The sequence below is a fragment of the Hermetia illucens genome, chromosome 4 (assembly GCF_905115235.1).
Source record: "Hermetia illucens chromosome 4, iHerIll2.2.curated.20191125, whole genome shotgun sequence".
Lineage (NCBI taxonomy): Eukaryota > Metazoa > Arthropoda > Insecta > Diptera > Stratiomyidae > Hermetia > Hermetia illucens.
Genome location: NC_051852.1, coordinates 13,797,743 through 13,822,549, shown reverse-complemented (window position 1 = coordinate 13,822,549; position 24,807 = coordinate 13,797,743). Strand labels below are relative to the sequence as shown.

Genomic DNA, 24,807 nt, shown 5'->3' with positions numbered 1-24,807 from the left:
TTAACACTATAATTTCTGAACGACTCGGAACATCGGAAAATCCATTTGCTCACATATTCTCCACTATATACCACTACACTAGATACAATTCATGCAAAACAAAATCGATTTCTCCGACCGGACACACGGGATGACCCCCTTAAGAGGATGGGGATGCGGTCAACCCCATGATCGCATCTATCCAGAACAAACTGCAAAAGGAAGAAAAAGTCAGAAAAACGCGGTTATAAACCCAGCGGGTAGACGGAGGGAGACCTAGCTAAAGTAAGCTAACCCCGCTCCGTGATATAATACCTAAAGGTGGTTCTACGGGGTAAGGAGAGGAGTCGGGGATGGTTTTCGTGGGCAAAAATCCCACGCTCTGGTGTGTTCAGGGTAGAGTCTTTTGAAGATTTCCAAATAACCAAACAAAACCTTAAAGCATTGTATCAAATAAACTGGGAGCAACTGCAACTCTATATTGACTGCAAGATTTTGGAGATTACACCACATTTTTACCGTCAGTGACGGGATTATCTAAAACCCGAAAACTATGTACTCAACAGAACTAGAAATACGGGCTCGGGGTAAAAATTATAAGGAAAACCCGGTTCCTTGGGGAAATTATAAAGATCCCCATTCTTCTTTTTCTTTGGCCTTTGTCCCCTTCACATCCCCTTATAATTTTATTCATGTTTTGTTTGGGGGAATCCCCTTTTGCTAAATCTCTCGCGATGAGATCTGTCACTAAACCGTTAATCAATCCCATCATTCCCACAAATGGTACTTTTTTGTTTGTGATAAAATCCTGATTTTGCAAGCATATCCCTCCGCAATTCACCCTCGCTGGTCCACCAGAAAACACTACCAAACTCCCGTTCGGAAAATTACGTGAATTGAGTCGCAACCCTGGCGAGCGTTTTGAGGAAAAAGCCCAGCCAACCGCAACATGGAATCAGTCGATCGTTCACGCACACACGCAAGCGGGCCAAGTTGATTTCCCGAATAGCGGCGCGGGCAGTTTCGTTTTCATTTGCAGCGCTCCAGCGGCGGCGCGGATCATTTCAGTTTCAGTAGTGAAACAGGCGGCGTACGAAGCGCACGCGGTGTGGGAAAGCGAAGAACACAGAGCGACCAGAGAAAACCGTGAATTTACGTGAATTCATTTTGTGCTGACGAAAAATAGAGAAAAAATATAATTCGCAGTTCGTTGGGTTGCATTTCGGTTTCAGATTGTTTATTGCCTGTGATTCGTGGAACATATATGTGATCCGAGGGAGGCCCATTGAAGGGGATTGCGTGCGTCCGTTTTGACTTTTCCTCTTGGATTTTCTCGTAACGGAAAGAGCTCCGCGCACGGAAGTAGGCGGAAAGTAAAAGTGCAGATTCGCGTAGTTTTCCACACTCGATAGTGTGCAGCGGGAAAAGTTGCGTCTTCGCCTGCTTACCTGAATTGGTGTTTGCGCTGTGCTGTTCCGTGCGCTCAGGACAATCCGCGCCCTCGGCTCCGTCCAGGACCAGGACAGGCACGTGCTCTCCACGGAAGCGTATCTTGAATACTTTTTTTTTTTATTTATTTATAAATAATCCAAACGTGCGTAATCAGAGTATAACGGAAGGACTCGCGAAGAACAGTTTCAGTCCCTCTAACCCCCGTGCGAACTGTGTTGCCAGCTAGTCACTGCGTCGCGCCCGCCAAGACCCGGGATTACACACTTTGTCTTAGCAATCACTGAAAATTGGTTTTTTGAACGTGTTTCGTGATGAATTCAGATTTCAAAGGAATTCCATAAAGAAGCGCCAAAAAAATTAAGAAATATTGAAACATCCTCCGAGAGTGTAACCATAACGATTGGAAAAGAGTGTTTTCATGTGATATTTATTGTAGTCAACCGAAAGCCAGAAGGTAACCACCAGGAAATTCTGAGTGTGCCTTAGAAGTCCTTGGTCGCGTGTGAAGTGGATCGTCCAAAAGATCCTTTTTGTAAGATTTCCTTACGACCGGCATGCAAAACGGAAGAATTACGAGTTCTTGTCGCTGAGACGAAGGAAGTAACGTTTCTTCATAAAATTTTTTTTTTTTTGCGAAACCTCGTGTGCTGAAGTTGACAAAAATTCGAAATATTTCGAGTGTTTTTCTTCCTTTTTCCTGTAATTAATAAAATTTTATCAAAACGTATCGAACAACATTGACAAATCGAGCCGAGAAAATGTCTACCGCTATCATGCACGCATCGCTGTATGAATTCGGTGATTGTTATTTGAAGGTGAGTCCTTTTTTTCTATTTTTTATATTTTTAACCGTATAAGGTAGTTTTCTCCGTAATTAAATACACCACAATCCTTCATAGACCCCCTCTGCCTACCCCCATAGTATCCCTTGCAACAAGTTGTCCTTCACATACTTGTCCCCTTGATCACATGCTTCCATCATGTCCTCGTAGTATCCTTGATGGAAAGCATGAATAGCAGACCATCCCTTGTTAGGTTTTTATCGCCTGGCGTGTAGGGTGATGCGCAGAACACATGGCGGATTCAAAATGCGTTCCGTTACCTCTGAAATTGTACGAAAGTACGCATATGCAGGCTATTTTCAATGAATGGCGACAGGAAACACAATACAATGAGCCCCGGACTCTGTAGGCTTGTAGCCTGTTGCCTTTATTTTGTGTTGTTTTTCGTTATTAGAGGGTCTCCGGGTCTCATTTGTATGGAATTGAACGGTGCATTGTTTGTCGTTCGGGGAAGAGCAATGGAATGAGAAATTTCGATTGAACTCTGCGGTGAAGTTAAACTGTACAAAATGCACTTATAATTGGGAGTCTTGGGTAAATTACTTCGGTTGCGAACACTTGAATGATAAATGTCATCTGGAGATCGTCTAGTGAGACCAGAGAGAGCGATGGGGGCGTCAGGGTTCAATGGGGATTCTTGAATTGCTCTAAATCAGGTATTTCGCGCGCTCTCATTTCTTCATAAATTCTGGTATCAGTGTTCGCTGTCTTCCCATTTCAAAACAGTTTGGAGACAGCTTCCAGGATTTCGGGGTCCCGAAAAAACCCATCAATTATTCCCTTTTTATGAGAGACTCGAAAAATTAGAAGCTGCATATCAGCTTTTATCTTACTACAAAGGCAATCAGTGCTCCCCAGAACACAGATTTCATCAACTTCACTGTTATCTCCTTTGGTTAGGGTCGGAAGATAATCCAGACTCGGGGTGAAAAATTAAGCAGTTTGGAGAAAGCTTCCAGAATACGAGCCCCGGCAAAAATCCATCAATTACTCTATTTTTATGAGAGACTTCGAAATATTGGAAGCTGCATAGTAGCTTTCATCTCAATTTTTGGAAAAAATGGGTCCTCAGAGATCTTGACTTCTGATGGACCTCTTATTACAAAGGCACTGAGTGTTCCATAGAACACCGATTTCATCAACCTCACTATTATCTCCTTTGATTAGGGTCGAAAGATAACCCAGGTTCGGGGTAAAAAATTAAGCAGTTTGGAGACAGCTTCCAGGATTTCTGGGTCCCGACAACAACCCATCAATTATTCTCTTTTTCCGAGACATTTCGAAATATTAGAAGCTGCATATTAGCTTTCATCTCAGTTTTTTTTCTAATTTTTTTTGGAAAAAAAGGGTCCTCAGCGATCTTCACTTTTGATGGACCTCTTACTACAAAGGCACTGAGTGTTCCACAGAACACTGATTTCATCAACCTCACTATTACCTGTTTTGATTAGGCTCGAAAGATACCTCAGACTCGTCCTCTACTTTTAGCTTGATCAGCATCTTTTATCAGAAGAAAACATGTTGTTCCAAACTATCCTGACTTTTAAAGGTGCACAAACTTCTGGCATTTACCCAAGCTAAATGACATCTTTACAAGTCTACCATAAACAATACCACTAGAAGGGGCTTTTTGAAGTTAGTTAATTGGGTCTATTTGATCAGCAAACCAAAATAAGGCAGCATTTTTGTTTTGTGCTACCGCGTGACTTCTGTGATTGTTTGAACTCGGCTAAATCCGGCTCCTTTTCAACATTGGTAAATCCAAAATTTGGTCTGTTCGCTGCCTATTATCTGCAAAGAATTTCGCCAAATTGTGATTGTGATTTTCGTTGAAAATTTAGCTCAGAAAAATATTTCAGGATTTATGAAGGTGGTCTTTAAAAGCATCTAAGAAAAGTGGTTCTACATGTTACCGTAGAATCATTACTCACAATACGTCCTATTTGAGTCCTTGTTTCCTCATCAGGGTGTTCTCCCTTCTTGGCTGCACTTCATTGGGGCACGATAGTTGACTTCTACATGTGCTGTCGGGAAGTAACCGAAGTAATCGCTTCGCCCTGGGTTGTGGGTAAAATGGTTCAGATTGATGTAGCGCTTCTTAGCACGATTAGTTTTTCATCAGTCTTCCATAGGTTAATCTAACAAAAATAGACTGATGAGAACCTGATGGACTGACTGTTTAGAGTAGTGTAGAGTAGGTGTTACAAAAAGAAAATATAATCAGGACCGTTCTATTAAGCAAATGGGTACACTCGTTCTCGGCTTATGCTGCATGGAAAACATGACTGGAATATTTTTGAAAGTTGGTTCAGAAAAGCAAGCAATAACCGTGGTCTCCTCATATATTTCAAAAATCAAGCAAAATATCCAGAAATATTGTTTGACATTTTGGTCTCTGACCCAGGCGCGCAGTTTAATAAAGACGTCAACCATGAGGGTCGAGGGTCTTCCCTATTCCATTTTGTAGAGTTTCCTCACATTCACGTTGTATTATCCTCGTATTTATCGAATTATCTAATGCACTCCCTGGTGGGGTTGAAATGATGATCATGAACCTGAATCTATTCTTGATTTTCACGCTTTCTATCGTATGACATCGAAAACAAATTAATAGTTCTGTTAGCACTTACTTAGTCGATAGTTCTGTACAATCAGCATAGAATTTAGTAGCAATTAATTTTGAATCTCAGTTATGCTTTCGCGGATTTTCGCACTGGTAATTTCAGATATTTTTCTTATAATCGACTGACTTCTCAGATTGGAACCTAATGTCAAACTGGGGAGTAATAAGGGAGAAAAAAAGAGTTAGCTTGCCGCTTACAGTAGCCGCGAATGTTCAATGGCAACTAATGAATGGTCTGCCCTTTTCCATCCCCACTAGCCCATAGGGTAGGGCTGTTTTGATTTCTCGACGAAGCATCGCAAATATCTTAAGTGCCCTGGGACGGCTTTATTTTGCAGAAAACAATTTCTTTTAGGGGCATCCTAAGTTCACCAAAATCTTATCTCCTTTATCTTGAGGAGTGTATGTCGCCATGTGTACCCAAGGAAAACTTCCTTAGGTTCGAAACTCGGCCTTCCGGATGAAGAAAGTGGAGCCTCTGATAGTTGGTCAATGCCTGCATAGGACCTAGTCGCCAAACCAGGACATTTTCAGTGTATTTGAAGAAATTCGTGTCATGTCAGTGCAAGATATAGATAAATGTTGTCACATCGACTTCCATAGCAGCTTTAGACACAATTTGCTGAGCTGATGGTTAGGAGTCACACGTTTTGCATAATATCATAAACTATTCTCTTTTTCTTTCCTTCTTTCGAAAACAATGTAGGCTCTATGAACTGTATTTATCTCTAGTTTTTATTTTTTGGTATCAAGTAGTACGAGTGCCCAAAAATACACTAAGTCTAGTGCGAATTATCCAATGCACAATGCTAGTATTGAAAGGTAGCCACAGCAATGAGCTCTAATCCCAACGAGATTCAGGAGATTGTCAGATTTTCAACATCAGGTGGCTCAACTGAAGGAGTCCACTTTCCTGCTTCGCTCATCTGATACACGATCAGCATCAAACTGTCATGATTGACCAGACTCATAAATTTTAATCGAAAATTTAGAAAATATTTGTTAGTCCTTTACGTTTACGTGATTAGTTTTTTTGTCATTTGGACATAATTGACAGATGCCAAACTAATCGTTTAGTGGCAGCAGAGAGTGCCTTTTTCTCCCACCACTGGGCTAATGAGTATGCCTAGTAGAAATTGTCATGTAGAGAATCCTCTGGGTTACTAAATAGCGCCGGGAACCTTTGACAGTAAGGTCTTTCGACGATGTGTCAGTTGGTAGGGTCTAGGTGAGGCTCCATGGCCTTAAATTGTGTTAACTCTATATTGCTTAGCAGATGAACATTAGTCCTTATTTAGAAGCTGGTGTGATTAATGTCGCCCAAAAAAACAGTACTGCACGGCGAGGTCGCCAGTTGGGGTATTTTTTAATCTTTTTTTTTTTGTTGAAAAAATATAATTTTTTGGTCCAACACCAAGTCCATAAGTCCAATGGTCGGAAATGCCTCGAGAGCCATACTCGGTTAGTGACAGCAGACTCAGAATTTCTCATTATCACTTACTATCACTTCTGGGAACGAAATTGAAGAATGGGCCCTGGTTTGATGTGGGTAACATTCTCAATATATGTCAAAACGACGCTAGCGTTTATTGATTTCTGAATGGATTCTTTGAAGTGCCGCAAATGCTGGGGACTCACTGTCTACCGCGTTAAAGATGATTCTCTTTTGTTGACTTCACTTGAAGATGATACCGAATCATGGTTGACATAACATGAAATCCTGCTTTTCTCTTTTCCTAAATGTCAGTGAAACTATTTACATTAGACCAAAAGATGCAGTCTTAGGTACCGAACTAGATAGGTTTGCATTGACTGCAGTAGTCCTTCTGTCAAAAAAGCATTTTCGGTTAGCACCTAATGAGTTTCAAAAGTTATGAATACTGCAAACATGCGTTTCCAGCTCCATAGTTGACCATCACTACGGTACAATCATCTTATTTTCCTGTTCTCCACAATTTCATTTGTTTGTTTGTGTTTAGATTTTCCAAGCAGGATATCATCAGCCCATACCAAGTACGCCTTTTTGAATTATATTCCATTGAGGCTCACTTAGAACCTTTCTGTCACCTTTTTTGGTATGAACTTTTTAACACTGGAAAAAACTTCTGTATTTTAATGTTATCCTGTTCCTTCTGTCAGTTTTTTTTTCCAAGTTTGAATAAAATTCAAGGACAACTGTCGGTTTTGGATTCAGGGAGAACTATTCCTGTAGTGGCTTTTTTCCTGAAATTCTGATTTGGGTATAACAAAACCCATCCCGAAAAGAAGAGAGGTGGAGGGAAAATTAGATAGTTTTCCATTTTCCTGGAGACTGGGGGAAGTTTGCATAATTTTTCCGCCGGTTTTTTCCTCTATCTGGCAAAAACTAGATCGTGCTACCTATTTTGAACAAAAACCCTTGTGAAGCCAACATCGCTAGAGCGAAATTGTCATTTTCCCTCAAGGAAAAGGATGTGAGATCTTCAGCTAAACCTCTAACGAATCTTTAGCTGGTCTTGACTATCATCTTCCTCAGAAATCTAGTGCTCTGTATGTAAAGATTGTTGTGCCTATTCTGCGTGTCAAGGCATTGCATGCCGCCATTTTGATTTGAAGTTCATGAGATAAGTACTTGTCAGTTTTCTAAAGATGTCACATTCACTTTGCTGAGTTCTCCAACTACTGTGCCTTTCGCTAGGCGTCCATGCGGCAGGATGGATAGCTCTCGCTTCAACTGTTAGCCATATATTTTGTATAGGCCAACTGACGTCTATGGTAGGGCTCCGATTCATCCGCGCTATGGAGCTTCTCTTGCAGAATTGTCGGGAAACAAGTACAAATAACGTACATGACCTTATCTTCTAAAGGTTTTTCATGATCGCAATGAATATCAAAGTAATGTTTCCAAGTGGTCCCTCTTTCCCTATTTCTTAGGTGAATATGACACGGAATAAACTAAAATTCTTTCAATTTTATCCTTCTTAGAACCACAAGGAAACTATCAAAAACTTCTACGGGTCGAAACTAAAAGCTCTATAAACAACTCGTTTGTATGTTACAAGTCCCTTGTTGAACCAAAAGCAGAGCTTAACAATGCTATCTTGCTGGTGATGAATTTCGGGCCTTCCACTACACAGGCCTCGCATTATCCGTGATCTAAATCTAAGTCGAAGGGATCAATGGAAAACATCGAATTATCTAAAATTCATATTACGGAAGTTGGGTGGGAGTAGGTTAGTAAAGACAACAAACATTGAACGTTGACATCAGCTTCCATAAAACGCCTAAACTCTCGTGTGCATTCTGCAACTTCTCAACCTGATGGAAATGGTCACTCTTGGCTTATGGTGATCTCGTCTGAAGACTGATTGTCATTAGTGGTCATCTGTCTTTTCATACCTTCCAAAATATCCTCAAATCTTCACAGAGCCTATTTCCCTCCTTCTATCGTGCGAATCGCATATGACTAATTTCTAAAGTTAACGTTCTCTAATTTGATTGTTTTGGCCTCTGGAAAAACGTTACCACCCACGAATTGTTGAAGATTTCGATCAGAAAATCTCTGAGGGTCCGATTGTCCGATTTTTCGAGATCCTTTCCGTACGATATCCAAAAAAATCAATTTCAAAGGTGAAATATTTTCTAAAGTACTTGGAATTATCTAAAAAGGCTTCGAACTATCCACGAGTTTTCGACATTACTATTGGAGATTCAAGGGATCAAGAGAAAAGTTTGAATTATCCAAGTTAGAATGACCAAAGTTCGACTGTACTACATACCACGGGATATTTCATATTACGTCAAATGCGTTTAATGACTCCATACATCGTCAAAATTTGCTAGGGAATACAAAACACTGTCCTAAGCGAAGTCAAAGAAAGGTATTAGCGTCCATCCGTCTTCTGTTTGACAAACTCGACCGCCTGTTGTCAAACAGTTGCTTCAGAATCTTCAGATCTCCAACATTTTTCAAAGTAATATTCGATCGATTTTAGTAGGGCTCAGTTTTAATTCCAGAAGATTCGAAAAATGTCTGGTTTCACTTTGGAAATTCCTTCGAAGAAATTTGTCTTATTTAACATTTGTTTGGGGTGTCACCTAAAAATACCATTCACTTGGGTCGTCTCGACCTGTTCGCTATAAAACTCATGCAAAAACAAGGACGACCTCTGAATTCCTAATTACCTCATATTTTAAGAAATTCATTACCAGACCAAACTAAGCTCAAATTTTAGGTACCAAACTGTCAGATCGTCTGATTGATATTTGCAATTAATATTTGGTCGTAAAAATTATTGTTTTGTGTCTACAAATTACTTATCACCCTTTTCATAGGGAGGATATACAGGATAAGAAGTTTGAGGGCTGAGAAGCTCATTTTGGAAAGTGTCATTAAGAACCTTTCAGGGTGCAGGTTTATGAATTGCCTTGTATTCAATGAAATATGAACCCAGACAGGAGGTAAAAATTATTTTATGATCGCAATTAAAATATAAAGAGGAAATAACCATTTTTGCTTGTATGTGTTTGGAATTATCTAAAGAGAGGTCTTTTTCGGCTCTTTAACCGCATGGCAGTCTTTCCTAAATTTTTGCCAATTTTAATGTTGTCAAAAACAGATGAGAACATTGTCTTATATGACATTTGAGTTCCCAAAAAAAATTGGGAATGTGGTATGGATTTCTCAAGGGTTTCTTTTAATTTCTTAATCGGAAAGACTGTGAAATCTAGGTTTTCCTAGTTTAGACCGCATTTTTCAGCATTATAGTTTGACAGGATATGGTCCTAAAGTGTATTGATTGATGTTTGCAAAAACTTAGCTTGATTTTAAGAGTCGTTCGACTATTGGAGAGATGATGGATTCTAGGCTTTGCTAGTCCCCCCTAAACTTTTAAGCAACGCAACCTTCACTAAGTGTGATCTCAAAAAAGACATTCTTGAGAAGAACTCGAACTTTGGGTGATTGTACTTTTTTGTAGACTCAAGTATGATTGACTCAATTTTGTGATAAGATTAGGATTTGGACACTGAAGTTTAGTCGACTTATTTAAGTGAGCCGATCCTAGGTTACGCTGTCAGACGTCCTCGCCGAATGCAAGGCGGTTCAAGAAAGTCTTAGATTTCTCGGAAAATCATGGCGGACTATCAGGCCCAAGAACCAATATCCAAGGAATGTGGACATAATTACTATCTTCGTATCTAGATAACCAGTAGGTCATACGGAACGAATTATTTGCGTTTTGACGTCTGAGTTTGAGAGCCTGCGTAGTATTTTCGTAGATTGCTGACCACTTTTTGTATAAATGTCTGGCCCCTACCGACTTTTTTCAACAAAAGACTGCAATCTATCCGTCTAGCCACATGGAAAACATTCTAAACAACAAAAAGATCAAAGATCTATTCTCTCTTTGTGCAACCATACTATGTACGAGTATCTTCCACAAATCATGTACGGCCGACGGAGGTACAACATGGCCACAATACCTCATAATAAAGCCGCCTTTAACCTCCGCTTTGTGAACTTTTTCGTATGGTAAACTCGGAAATAATTTCAAAACTTTACCCCGTTTACTTACACATGCATAAATGTATGTATGTCAACAAACAATATTATCATCATCAATTGCGTGTACCTAAAGCCATTGCACTATGTTGCATGCGTGTTACACGAGGTGGAGCGGAGAGCATATTCTATTATTTAGTCGGCGTGGCATTTAAATTGTGAAAATTCCTCTGGTTGGTAACATAGATGGTCGTATCTAGATAGATACGTACCAACGTATATGGCTTCAATTACACTTTTCCTTTCCGTGGGCAGCTCCAGTTAGACCAGCTAGTTAGCGAGGTAGCGAGCTCTAGCCTAGCCTAGCTAAGCTGGCAATGCAATATATATTTACAAAGTGCAACTTGAACCCTCTTTCTCTTATTGTAACGTGGACTAATTGAATGGAAAACTCCATGCAACGGACCAGTATGTGTTCCTATAATGCCTTAATTGTTGTAAAGTGGGAAGAAAGGCATGAAAGATAAAGAAGTGGTTGGCTTTGCTTTGAATTGTTACAAGTTTTGCGAGATTTCAGTGGTGAGATAAAATGGTTTGATTTCCTGCTTTTGTCGTGTACGAGGAACTTTTACATTTGGTCCTCGAAGATAGAAGAGAATGTCCAGAAGTCCGAAAGATACTCCGGTTTGACAGCAAAGTTAATAAGGGTTGGGACCACCGCCAAAAATTGTACCATGGAGGCCGGGGACCTGTTTGATGTGTCAGGTTGCTGAAGACGATTTGTTGTAGGTCAATCTTGGTGAGAAAGCTTCCTGGTGAATGCAGTTATGGCAGAGATTACTTTGGATAACTAAAAGGAAGAGAAGATTGTTCTGAGGTGAATTGATAGCGGAAATGTCTTAAAGATGAGTCGTAAGACACCTCAAAATTTGGGTATACTATACTTGGTACACCTCTCTTGGCAAAGTTTAAGGTCCAGTCTAACTCTTCAATGCGGCTTTCATTGTGAAAGGTTGTAATGTTGATAAGGGTTCTCACCTTTGCCAAACCGCTTCCTAAGTTGAGGCCTGCATTCCTTCATTCCTTATTGTAAAAATTTGGACGTGGCTTGATTGACAGTTAAAAGTGGAAGGATGGGTTTGTGGTTCGCCGAAATCCAGGAGTTCCTTCACGTCAATCTTTTTTGGATGTTGGAGCGTGCAAAATGAGGTTCGAGGGGTTCTTCCACATTTACTACAAAAAGAATAAAAAGTGTTCCCTCAGGCGGTCTTCTCATCGACTTCTTGTCTCATCACAATTCCAGCAGCCACGCTGTTTAACGATGTCAACGCTGCTGACATTTGACTCCCGATCCATCAAAAGTTCAATCTCAAATTGAAAAATCAGTTCCTCCAAAAAGGACATGCCGAGAATATGATGTATTGGATAATCCACAAAGTTATCGGATTTTGTTTCCCATGATCCTTCAACAAACTTCATAATTTTTCAGGAGTAGAACCACCTCTGTTTCGAAGGGTCGGTATTTCCCTTCGAAAGAGAGGTGCATGCAGGCCTCATTGGAATCGGTTGTTTTACTATTAATTGTTTAGTAGTGTTCGGAAGGGACAAAGTTAGTCAAGTTTGATAGACGTTGTAAAATATCCCAGCCAAGCCTCAACAGTTTCTGGTAAGTGACCAAACGATTATTTATCTGGCGTTATGGCTTTGAAAAAAGGAGTCTTCACCATTGATGAATTCTGGAGGTGGGTGACCAAAAAGGGTGTATGCTCTAGCGTTGTAGCTTTGGAAAAAAGGCCTTCATCATTGAAAAGTCCTGGACCTGGGTGATCAAGCGAGTGTTTGATCTGGCGCTGTCGCCATGGAAAACAATGCCTATGCGATTGGCTAGTTCTGGACACATTTCTTTGATTTAATTATTTGTTCAGCTGGTGACAGTACTTCTTCTTCTTCTTCAGCCTTTGATCCGTTCACAAGCGGGGTCGGCTCGTCGTAAGCGGTTCCGCCATTTGGCCCTATCAAATGCCTGATTTGGATGCAATCTCGAGGTTTTTAAATTTCAATCCAGGGTGGGTAAGAGCTCGAAATGCACAAAGCTTATTAAATCCCACTAGACTGACAGCATAATCTGCTTCTGGTGAATGTTCACTTTTGACGTTGGTTAAGATTGTCCACTGCACTTGTTGCAAGACCATTTGCGTTCAATGTAATCGAAAACAGTAAATTTTTTACCGGCAGTGATCGTACGCTTCAAAAATAAGTCCTTTTCCTCGCGTTTAAGGGGGGGTTTGGGGAGTTATGAGGGGTACCGACTTTGAAAACGTGAGTTATGGCAAGAACGCTACACTAAACGTTCATAAGCGGGTTTTATGGGCTTAGCACACACTGAAGCATCGATGCTCGGTAAAGGAAAAAAATGTTGCTATCCTCCATGACGTCTAAAGAACCTTCTTGCTCCTGTCTACCACGAATCCTGCCTTTTTTAGTGTTTTTCTGCTACCGGCTCCTGTCTTGGCTTATCGTGCCTATTCATGAGTTTAAAAACGTTACCCACTCCCTTAAATCGCCATGAACGGTTGAGTTACCAATCTTCAGTACCTCTGCAATCATGTCGTGGAGTCGACCAATGGCTTTATTTCATCATCGTCAGCCTTCAGTGGCCTCCTTGAGCGAGGAAGTGGAATATCTTTCGCATGAAAATGACCAGTAGCAATTTCGGAAATTACTGTTGGCACCAAAGTTCTGTGAGAGCATCGTCACCATAACCTTAATGCAAGTTCCCATGAGCTTGCGTCTCACTCTTGCCCTTGTGCAAATAAAAAAAGCAAAAAAGCAATCCTTACGTGAACTTTTTGTATTAGACATATCTGGGGGAATATTTTAGACGTTCTGCTATTCTCTGTGCGCTTTTGTAGACCTCCAACACTATTCTTCACCGCCGAATTAGGTCCTTCAAGTTTAGAGTCGACGCTTCCTCGCGAAATCCAGGTTACAAAATTGCCTTTAAATCTCTCCGGGTCGTCCTACCCACAGACAGGCCAAAAGTGCCTGAAAAATTAATCCAATAGCTCCAACCGCATGTGTGCATTTTGACACAGTACCTCCCATACCGCAATCGAACTGCTGATGTATTCGACTATTGTTCGCTTTTTGTTCTTTGAGGGAACGAACAACGGAAGAAGTTAAGCTTAGCTAACTCCTCCTACAGCCTTTTCTGTGTTAGCGTGTCAATAAGCACTAGTGCAGCTTCACTAGGTAACGACTTGTGCGGATTATAGCACCGGAAGTATCTCTTCTTGCACCGCAGAACGCCTTTTTGTGGGGCGAACCCACTGGCCCTCCTTTCGTGTGACTGTTTTATCATTTTTTCACTATTCGATGACTGGGAGGTCCTCGATATGATGCGGGACATCCAGCTGGCCGGTTAGAAAAGTTGCTTCGTCGCGGATTGCGAACCAACGTACAGAGGCTAGTTTTCTATTGTCCAACTAAGTGGGTATTCCGTAGTAGGTAAGTGCCTAGCTTACCCGTTAAACAAGTTAGTGTAGCAAGGATAAAAGCTGGAGGAATGTTTCTCGGTGAACTATTCTGTCGAGTCCTCCAGGTTCTCTGTTGAGTCTGCAGCGAAAAGGGGAGCATGCAGGAAGTCCTCAGTCTGAAGATCGATGCCTGATTTATTCAACTGGAATGGTTGACAGATTGGTTGTTTCTACCAAAGTTTGGTCTGGTGATCGCTACGATTGTGGACTTCCTGATGCGTACAAGTCCTTATGTCGAAAGAGTCCCGTTCTATAACTAAGATTCGGCCGCCGGAACGATCTTTCATGGGGGGATAGAAGTTGTGTTTGTTTGAATTTGGGGTGGTTTGCAGCGTCGAGAGATTACTTACTGGGAACTGTTACCACGCAGTCAAACCCTAACAGTTGAGGAGTATTGTGTCCAGTTAGAAAGCCTCGGGTCAGAAAAATAGTCAATCCCTTGTGAACAGAGGTAACGTCATATTTCACCATGACAACGCTAGGCCTTACACTGCTGTATTAGCTTACAATTGTCGGACTCACGAAAATAAGAAACAAGTACATGTGGAGTTTTTGGGCATCCATACAGTATCTTTTTTATTCTTTTCCTATTTAGTATTCACTGAAATTGCTCCAGTTTCACTACCACGTTGGTTCTGCCTAAGTGATGAACCTAGACCAGCGAAATACCGCAAAGACGAACCGAAACATCCCTGGCAGATCAAGATTTGAACCCAAGGCAACGAGGTCGAGAGGCTAACCCTCAACGAACTCCGCCATTGCACCGCCAATTAACATATGACAAAACAACTTAAATTCCAAATGGGCTTTTAGGAAATGCATTTACGAAACTTAAACTGCAATAACAAATGCCACCGCATCTACCAATCTTGCCGTCCAATTAAAATCAAAGATGACTATCTTTCAAGCATTACCACGCGCCGACAAAAGCTAAACTATCCCATTTCGGACTGACAAACTTTTATTAGACTTAACTTAATGGAACAATCTTTTTATTGCACTTGTTTGGGTATATTTTTCTTTCTTCTCCGTTGTTTTTGGAGCCTAAATGTCAAATATAAATATTTTTATTCCATCAATGTCAACAAGAAACAAAAAAAAAATGTTAGGATTATTAATAGTTGGCGCATGCAAGAATTTCGAAGAAACTATAAAAAAAATTAACTCCATTAAGGCTTGTTGTAGTCCATTGTTGTTACGTGCTGATGATGCCTTTTCTTCAGTGAATCTTTTTTTTTTTTGATGATTTGCATAACTGAAACTATAATCCATATTGTCAGCGAATCTTTTGGATTTTATTAGTTTTTTTATTGTATCTTTTTTTTTTTAATCGTATCTTTTTTGTGGGAATGAATTAATATAAAATGCTAATGTCGCATTTCTGTTATATTTGCATAAATGTAAAATGAGAATACCGTCGCCTAGCTCCATGGTCCGGCTTGAAAGACAAGGATCTAGTGAACAAAAAAAAATCTATTTTTATATCAAACCACAAAATTTGCTATATATATTCGCAAGTTATGTGAAATTTAACCTGTTAGAACGTCCTCAAGTGGCTAGAAAAACTGCTGAATCAAGAAAAAAAGCCTTCCAGAGACATTTGATTTCGAGTCTCAAGAACCGGTTGGGTATGTTTCCAAGCAGTTTTTTGTAGATCTTCTAAGAAGTATACGACAATATGCCCCCTCATCGTCTAATGTTTCCGAGGATGGCTTGGAATCCATAGTCTGCGATCGCGCATGTGTTAGCCAAGCTATTCACTGCTATCCCGGATCATCTCAACACAGAAGCACCAGGAAAAAAGGTTCTTTCTTCCAATGGCCTTATGATGATCCCTTCTTTTTTTTCTGATACCCAACAACAATCCCTGGTGCTGCTCTGTACAGTAAACAGGTAAGGGATTTTATTTATTACCTCAAGGTAGGAGGAAATAGGTAAAAGATCTCTTTGCGCTGATAACCAGGAGGCAGGCTGCATCGATCTTTGGTCGCAAACCCAAGTCGCGGGGTACAACAATGTTTATCTGAACTGAACTCTATATAAATATTGTGCCCGGGCCTCGCGATACAAATCAGATTAAAATTACCGTCTGTGTATGTAACGCGGGAGTTCAATAGGCCGTATCTAAATTACAATCCCGGACATAGAATTTTCATTTCATTTGAACTGGATTGGTTGGTTATTTTCAAATGTTTAACGGTTTGGAGTTGCCGTTGTGATGAGATTTTTGGTTGGGAGAGCTTCGATTGCTGGAATTTTTTTGATTATTCCTCTAATCTAAGGGAGGCAGCGACAGCAGAGATGGTCGAGACGCCCTGGGTTCAAATCTCAGGGACAGTCATGACAGTCGGTCGTTCCTGGTAAGACAACATCTGCAAACGTTAAGCTTCCTTTTCATTCCTAAACTTAGGTCTACTAAGTAACTGGCATTACCCTTTCCACGTAGATTTACTGATCTTAATTGCCAATTCATGAATTAGGTCCTTTGTGCAACCAATGCGGCCGCTACTTGTAAAGCGCCAAGGGCTCTTGACAGCAGTTCTGCCCAGGTCGTTAGAGCTGCCATGAAAACTTTACGAAGAGGAGACTAGTCCTAGGGCATAACATCTGGTCACGCTTCCTTGCAACTCCTTTATCGATCCAAGGTAGGTTTGAACTATGATTGTCAACAGCTTCTGTCAATATCGGTTCAAGGTACGTTTGAAATAACATCTGGTCACATACCGAAAAATTCGCGTCCTTGCAACTCTTGTGAGTAGTCCAAGGTAGATTTGAAGGCTGATTGCCTACAGCATCTGTCAACATCAGTATGATATTCGTACATGATTCGAAGTTCATAATACTCCGGTTCCTTGGTGACAAAAAGCTGATTTAAGTGCTTTTCGGTGTCTTCATTTGAAGTAAAGGTTCTTCCGTCTAAACGAATAATAATCCAAAGATGGCTGATCTGAACAATATGGTAGCTTCAGCAGTACACCTGAGACACACAGTTATGAAAGTTTTTGGGTGCTACTAAACTCATATGAGATTTTGCATTTTCCTGACTCTGTAGTTTTCTGGTGGAATAGGTCATTCGATTCGTCCAGTAGATTGCAGTACACATCAGAAGTGATGCTTTGCTTCAAAAAGGGAACGTTTTCGTGACGTCGAGAAAGCAAACCGCCAACTTCTACCGCCGAGGTATTACTGTAAGGACTTGGGGAACCAAAATGTCAAGTTTTCAAATTAAACCAAAGCGTTTTATTTATCCATCATGAACAGTGGAATTTTGATAAATTTATTTTCGCAGTGTTTTCACGAGCTGTCAATCAGTGGTTTGCGTCAACCAACAACCGGACATCCAAAAATTTAAGATGAAGTTGTATTGATTAGATTTTTCCGCAAAGAGAATCATTCATAAGTACTTCGTCCCTGCTGACCAAACAATGAATGCCATGCGCTGCTTGACAGTTCTCAAATTCCGGCACCTTTGGTCACACGTGATCCATGCCGGAAAGTGGATGAAATGACACGTCAATATACTATAATATAAAGGCATCATTGTAAGCCAATTTTTTAGTTTTTGCAGCATCCCCTCTACTCTCTAGATCATCAGCTTCTGGTCAGGACTATTGAAGTGGTTTATTTATTTGGTTGCATATAAGCAACAGTAGCCCTTGCCATTCGGGCTTCAGTTACATTTTTGACAAGAGACAAGTGTTTGAAAGCAAATGTCCACTGTGTGCTTTCATATTCCTGAAGATATGGCTACCAACCTTGAGATATTCAGAAAGTTCATTTGTGAAAAAGATGCTACTTTTTTGGATACAAGTTTGCCAAAGAACTCTAGTAAAATAATGAGCTTGTGGTTTTTCTTTGCCGCTGCTTTAGAAGACTGACTTGGAGGGGGGAGTCCCTAGTGAAAATTATCCGAGGAACACAAATCCTAGGTCCGTGAACGGGCCAAAAATTGGGAGAGACGAGACTTCTAGGATTGTCTTCTCACTTAAGGGGGAAATACATAGTACATCTGCGTATTTGCCATTTAGTCGAGTTTATCCCTGCAACCCTTACCAAAGAAACTAGAGAAACGAAAGATACCTTAGTGTTTTTAGGGTGGCCAAGTAGAATGAAAGGTCCCTCAATTTTTTTGGGAGATTGGCGTTGAGGTAGCCTCAGATTTTTCGGGACATTTGTGTATTGCGTTTGATTCCAATGAGTTTAAGTGTTAAGCTTCCCATATACGATCCGGCCTGCCTGTCAGTTATCCCTGGACAGTCCGCAATAAACCGGGGTGGGCGAAACATGTGTGGAATCCGGCTGACTTGCCAGTTTATACTCTATAGGCGCTTCTAGAAAAAAGCCTTGCATTGATGGCTCAGATGCCCTAACCTACCACTTTGATAGGTGTGAACTAAGAACCCGGGATTTTATAGGGTGACAACCTAGTTTTAAAAAAGCGGACCCTATTAGCATTAGCATCAAAGCAACGTATTCCTATGTATTTCTATTCTGCTAATCCGTGCAGCCAGAAGAAGAAGGAAATAAAAATTGCGATGAACTCCTTAACTGGGACCTTCTGCTCGTTATCCGGCGAGGCGAAATTTGATTTGGTTTTTGGTCCTTATGTGCTCAAAGATGCCGACGAAGCAGAGCGGGCAACAGCTTTGTCTGTTGGGTCAACACCAAAATGGCCAAAGGGAAATCTCAATGGGGTGGCACCGGGGAACCCTGTAACTCATATCCAGTTATTTATTGTGGGTGTGGTAGGCGGATGTCTTGAGGCTCATACATCGGTTAACAGTAGTTCGGCACAAGGCTGTTGGAACTGTCTGCGAATTAGATAAGAAGACTTTTAGGCTATATGAATTGCTTTCATGTAGTCTATGAATAAGTTGCTCTTGTGCATGCAATACACCTATTGTTCCTTGGAGGACTTGTTTCGTCGGTTGAACGTAGACGGTGGGACTTCGACAAGCCTTGGATATTGCAACTGTGTAACCACCAATTCATGAACCGGTATCCAAGCCTTCCACAAGGACCTCTGGCCTTTTTTCTAGAAGAGAGTCCATCAGTTTACCATTGCGGCTAGGGAGTGCGCTTCGAATCCAACAACGTCCCTAGAGGAATTGAAAGGACGATTGCACCGGCTTAACAGCAGTGTAAAGTGAACACATACCTTAGGGTTAAGCAATGGTGCAGGCATGTTTTGATGTGTGCTCATTGGTGGTGTTGTGTGGTGTTAAATAAGTCAACCTGCTTGAGTAGCATCTCCGATGAGGGTCGCGTAAGGGCACAGTCTTCCATCGGGTTCGCCAAAAAAATTCCATCTTGTCGGAGACGGAAGTATCGCCGAAAGGCGAGAATACCTCAGACAAGTGCAGTAGACACAGGCTTACTGCGCATCCAATACTTGGCTCACGTCTTTCCTGCCTGTAAATTTTCTGTCAAAAGCCTCATATCTTTGTCGATTTGCAGTCAAATCTTTGCGTTTTGTACGTTTTTGTGACTTTGTGTTCGTTGCTGGACGCTTCGAGTATACTTCGTCGTCTAATTCGACCAAATCGGCCAGAAATCGTAAATTTATGTGTGGTTTTTCGGGTTGCACTTTTTGGTTGTCCTCAGTGTTTGAATGAAACTCTGTATGTTCTCCTATCCTGGTAGCCATCAGTCTTTTTGTTTGTCCCACGTAGACCTTGTCGTATTCTGCACAATCGGTTTTGTAGATCCCACTTTTCTCATACTTTTGCAGGCAATCTTTTTGGTGAACCCAGTTTTTGTCTTAGCTGTTGTTTCCTACTTGTGGGTATCGACACCAGATTGATTTTCTCCATTAATTTTTTTTTTGTGTTACGCGTTGCCTTTGAGTAGATGCAGGAAAATCTATTCCTGTCCTCTGGGTTTTCCTGCTGTAAGTTTAGATGCGTTAGTTCCCGCCCCTTAAGGTGCCTTTCTTTAGATGCTCCACTGTTTTTTTTATCCTAGCGGTACTGTGGATGTATAGCGAGACCGTGTACATTGGATGGATCATGGAGTTGAAGGGGGCTATTTTTTAACTACAAGAATGGCTAGAGGTTATTGGGATGGTTGCTCTGGTGTGAATGGTTTTTCTGTGGATGTCAAATTCCACCTTTCCGTCCCTGTTTATTATTTCGACACCCAAAAAAAGGCAGGTGTCTTTCTCGTATCCATTCTGAAGGTGAAGGTCTTTTTGTGGATGTTTCTGAGATTCACCAATACGGAGGTTGCAACTTGACCACGGAAAGGACATTGTCCACATATCTTACCCATAATAGAGAGATTATTTCCTCATTTTCCATCCTAGTTCATCTCTTCCTTCTCTTTTCCATTGTCTTCCATTTTTTTCATGAAGATGAGTAGTGCAGACAGGGGAGGGAGGGAAGGTGAACCTTCTTTCTCCAGGAGGTCCTCCTCCAGGTAGCAGAGTACTAGCGTCGTTTGCTATTTCCTTCAGTTTTTCTCGGATCCGTACAATGAGCTTTTCCTTGTCTTTCACCACGTATTTGCTTTTGAACTCCAAACTGCTTAGTTTCGAAACCAACCATTTCGCTAATTTCTGGATTTGACGAGTTTATTGCGGCAATTACCTTACTCATTTCATTTCCAAGTTTGTGCGTTTTACGCAGGCACCTGATCCTTAGAAGACAAGTGCTGTTGATAGGTTTCCAATGTCACCATTGACAAAACTAACCAGATGGTACAGAAACAACCAATTTTGTCTTATGTAAAGGTTTCAATGAGACTTCAAAATGTGACAATATATCCGGAAACAGGAATGAACCCCAAGCTTCTTGCAGCAACAGTTTCAGGATTAGATGAATTGGGCAGCTTGAGACTTTCCTAGGATTGTTTCTTTCTTTTGCGTCGCCTGGTGTTTCCAGCAGTTTGAAGCACGCATGTCTGAGCTTTTGGATGATATTCCAGGTCGGCGGCATTAGGCACACGATTTGGTGAAGTATATATAGGAAATGACAGTCCAAAACGTGGTGTTCGGAAAAGTTTGTGAACAGAAAAGCAGTAGAGGGTGGAGTTCTAGTTAGGCGATCGCTGTCTTAAGACGATGATTTGGGAGGAGGATTTGAAGGGGCATCAGTCTAATTTTTTTTTGGTCTTCAACAACAATTGTTTCTTCGATTCTTAGTCAGAAGATGGTCCTAATTGGTTTATTCTAGGAACTGTCAATATTCTCTCATACTTTACTGGCGATATTGTTTTCAGTTGTTTTATTGAAAGACAGAACATAATTTGTTAAAATCAAACAAAAAAGGACACACTTCAGCTGTATTCATTTTGAAATAAAAGTCCTACGAATCTTGTGATCGTTGAGGAAATTCGAAAACAGCTCCCATTCCTATCTCTTTCAAACAAGTTTAAGGTACATGCTCAGCTCAAAAAGGCTCAGGATGAACTCACCCCGACCTTGCGATGACTAAGTTAGGTGAACGTCAATCTTTGAATCTCGAACCCCAGTTGCGTCATGAGTGTTCATATTGTCATTGGGCATCTTCAGTTACTACAGCATTAAGTGTGGTGATAGGACTGAAGCGTAGTCTCATTTCAAATGGTCTTATGGGAAGAAGAAGCTGTGGTGATGCTCTACGCTCCACTAAGAAGTGAATAACAAAAGATATATCTTTATATTACCGCCCTTACTATGAAAACATTTTGCTGCTTAGCTCGTTAGTTGTCTTCAACATCAAAACTTAAATTTACGGCAACACCTCAAGACCACCTTCCATATATTACTCATCTACTTCATCCTTCATCCAATTCAGGCTTATACTATGAAATGTCACTCAATCCCCAAGATCATCAATTAACCACACACTCGCTCCATCCACAACTTGTACTTAAAAACTTACAATCTTCAACCATTCCATGTATCTATCTGAGTATCTTCCATTCCATTCTACCAATAAAAAAAAAATAAGATACTTCTTAAAACCTGAACCTTGTTACTACCATCCGCATCGATACTATCGTGACCGTCCATGGAAGCGGCCCCGCATTAAATTATTATTATTAATGAATTCAAAAGGAGATATGGCTTTTTGATTATACAACCAAAGACTCTTGAAATCTCAGAATAAAATCTTTTTCGGATGGAAAAGTGTATGGTGCTTGTGGCGACTAAATTTCAAGTCATTTTGGATTTGCTTCGTTGTTTTTTTGTATCTTTGTTTTTTTTGCGAGATAAATTTACATAAAATTCTATCCACGTAAAAGTGGTTTGGTAAGATTGTTAATGTCGTTGGATTTTTTATGCGATTATTATTTTTATTTTTTATATCTTCTCCTTCGTTACACTGAACCTCTCGGAATGATTTGTACATTTATTCTGTCTTTTTTTTAAATCCCAGTCCAAATGTCAATGGCGAATTGTGCTCGGCTTGAAAGATACTTTTTTTACTTTTAGTTTTTCTACAACTCCTTGAAGTATCTTATGGTATAGAATTTTTCCAATATGAATTTCAGTTACACTTTTTGAATGCTTGAAACATAAAAGGTGAATGCTTTTCAAAAGTTGTTTTCGAGAGCTTGGGCGAGACTGGTCCAGTCAAGATAATTCTAGTAGAAAAAGATAATTCAGTAGAATGAGATATTTATATTTATTTTTGTACAGAAAGAAAAATATCTTTCTCGAAAGGCATGAAAAGTTGCAATAAAAACAAGCTTGTTTTAAAATTCTAATGAATTTAAAGGAAAAATTAATGAATTCATAACGTCAAATTATTGGCTACTTGTCGAACCACGTTACGAGCCTTTTGTAGAAAAAAAACTCCAATAGAATCATGGACAAACTATAATGCATAATATTTATAGTACGATATTAATAAGATATCGTAAGATTCGACTGCATAACGATTAGCTTACTACGAATATCTTGGAATACTAATCAGAGTAAATTACTTGGCGCAATTAAAATCCAGGCGCTATATTGCGATCACGTAAACACGCTGAAATCAATTACAAAGTGAATTGGAAAAATAGAAAAATAACAAAAATAATATAAAAAAAAAAACGAAGAAAAAAAAATTAGAAATGAAAAAAGTTGCAGTTCCAGAAAGCAATGCGATTATTTTTAAACTTGTTTTTCTACCAAGAATAAATCGAAGGCATGCATTATTCAGTCATTTTGAATTTAAATATAAATTGATATAACATTCGATTCGATTTTCAAGTTATTGGTAATTAGGTGCGGATTTAAAGTTATGGTGAACGATTTAGTTGTTCTATTCAAAGAAGTTTTACTTGATTTCCATGAAAAGAGCTGGAGGCTACTATCAATCATGGACCATAAACTAGAGATTAAAATGTCTGCCAAAAGGATATAAGCAGCTTTCTTAATTAGACTATTTGGCTTGGAATGTTTAGTACTAATTCTACTCAGGCTACTTTCCTGAAAATTGTCCAGGCCCAGCTTCCTTTCCCTGCCCGTCCAGCCCTTAGCCAGACGGGCTGCCTAATTTTGATGTAGAAATCTTTCATAAAATAATTTGGCCTGACAACCGCTTAGGTTTTCTACCTTAGTTCATTCGATATTTAGGCCCTCTCATCCCAGAGATTAAGGAAAAATATTAAGAATATAGTCTGGCCTAAAAACCTTTGGATTTGGCAGATATTCTAAAAAAACTTTTAGGTTAATGAAGTTCCTTTACCTGAAATACTTAGTTTTTGCTTAAATTCCTTTCCAGCCATGCTAATCAGTTCTAAATTTTCAAAAATCATAAAATAATGACAAGGACTAGCCCTTGTTGTTAGGGATTCTTTTATAATTGGTATTTACATTATTATTTAGTGAAATTCATATAATGCAAAACAGGTAACGGCCGACTTGGTTAAACGTCACTCCCAGGTACCGAATCCTGGTTTCAGTCATGGATGTTTGTAGACTGATTTTGCCCACACTCTTTTTCTCGTTTTCTTCTGTTTAGAAACTCATTTCCTTCTTCACTATTTCTCTTCTCCCCTCTTGTAGGGTTAGTTCTCTTTGTTCCTTGGTCTCTTTTTGACACCCCTTAGGTGTTCCTAAGTTCCAAAAAGGACGTCCTCTAAAGGCTATCTTGCAGCTCAGCTTTTGAGGTCATTATCGTTGGCAAACTTTTCGCTCCATATTTAATTTGAAAAAAAAGAGGAGGGGGTTGGGGAGATGAAAAGCCATTGGCGCTTAATCTTTTATTTTTCTATACACTCACCTGCCAGGAAAAAGCGCTTTTTTTACCGAATTGGGGGTTTCTGAATTCCATCGTCACCAAATTTCTTTGGACGTCCTTAAAATCATTGGTGGCACGGACGCTTCCACTGTGGTGTCTTTATCAAATCGTGTTCCTCCAAGCATTTCTTTTAGTGGTCCAAAGAGATGGAAATCCCAAGCAGAAAAGTGCGGACCGTAGGAAGTTCCAACGTTCCCTAGCCAAAGGGGTCCAATTTTTGTTTCATTGCGGTGCCTACCTGAGACCTCTAGCTCTAGCCTAGTTTAAGCTCAAATTATTGGCAGTTTAATCCTGGATATAATTCGCACCCTTGTCGTGTTTGCGATTATATATTGTATAAAGGAGCGTGCTTCACCTGTTTCTACTCTCGGTCATGCTACTTCCAGGTCAGGTTTGGGATATGAGGGATCCTAAGCCTCTCTCGCATCTACTTGACGTTGAACCGGACCAATTGGAGAGCAACTTACTCTCACTTTTTATAGTCCATGGAGCTTTCCAATTTTCTACTAGATTGGACCACTTGGGAACATGTTATAGTAGCTCATTAAGTAGTGACTCATTTTGAAGGTATGTTGATTTGACAGCTTCCAAACACAGTTTGAAATACAGAACAATACGAACGCGTATCAAGAAAATCGACGATGGAAAATGTAGAAAATTTGAGGGAAAAAAAACAGCA

At 40.2% G+C, this 24,807-nt stretch overlaps 1 protein-coding gene across 1 annotated transcript in view; it reads left to right on the top strand.

The window, feature by feature from the left end:
• Positions 1 to 1,036: 1,036 nt before the first annotated feature.
• The window catches only part of LOC119653921 (protein TIS11), a 109,592-nt gene continuing 85,821 nt past the window's right edge, over positions 1,037 to 24,807 (top strand). Inside the window, exon 1 of the mRNA XM_038059081.1 lies at positions 1,037 to 2,246. Coding sequence (XP_037915009.1) covers positions 2,190 to 2,246 — 57 coding nt within the window. The 5' untranslated portion in view covers positions 1,037 to 2,189. The remainder of the gene's footprint in view (positions 2,247 to 24,807) is intronic.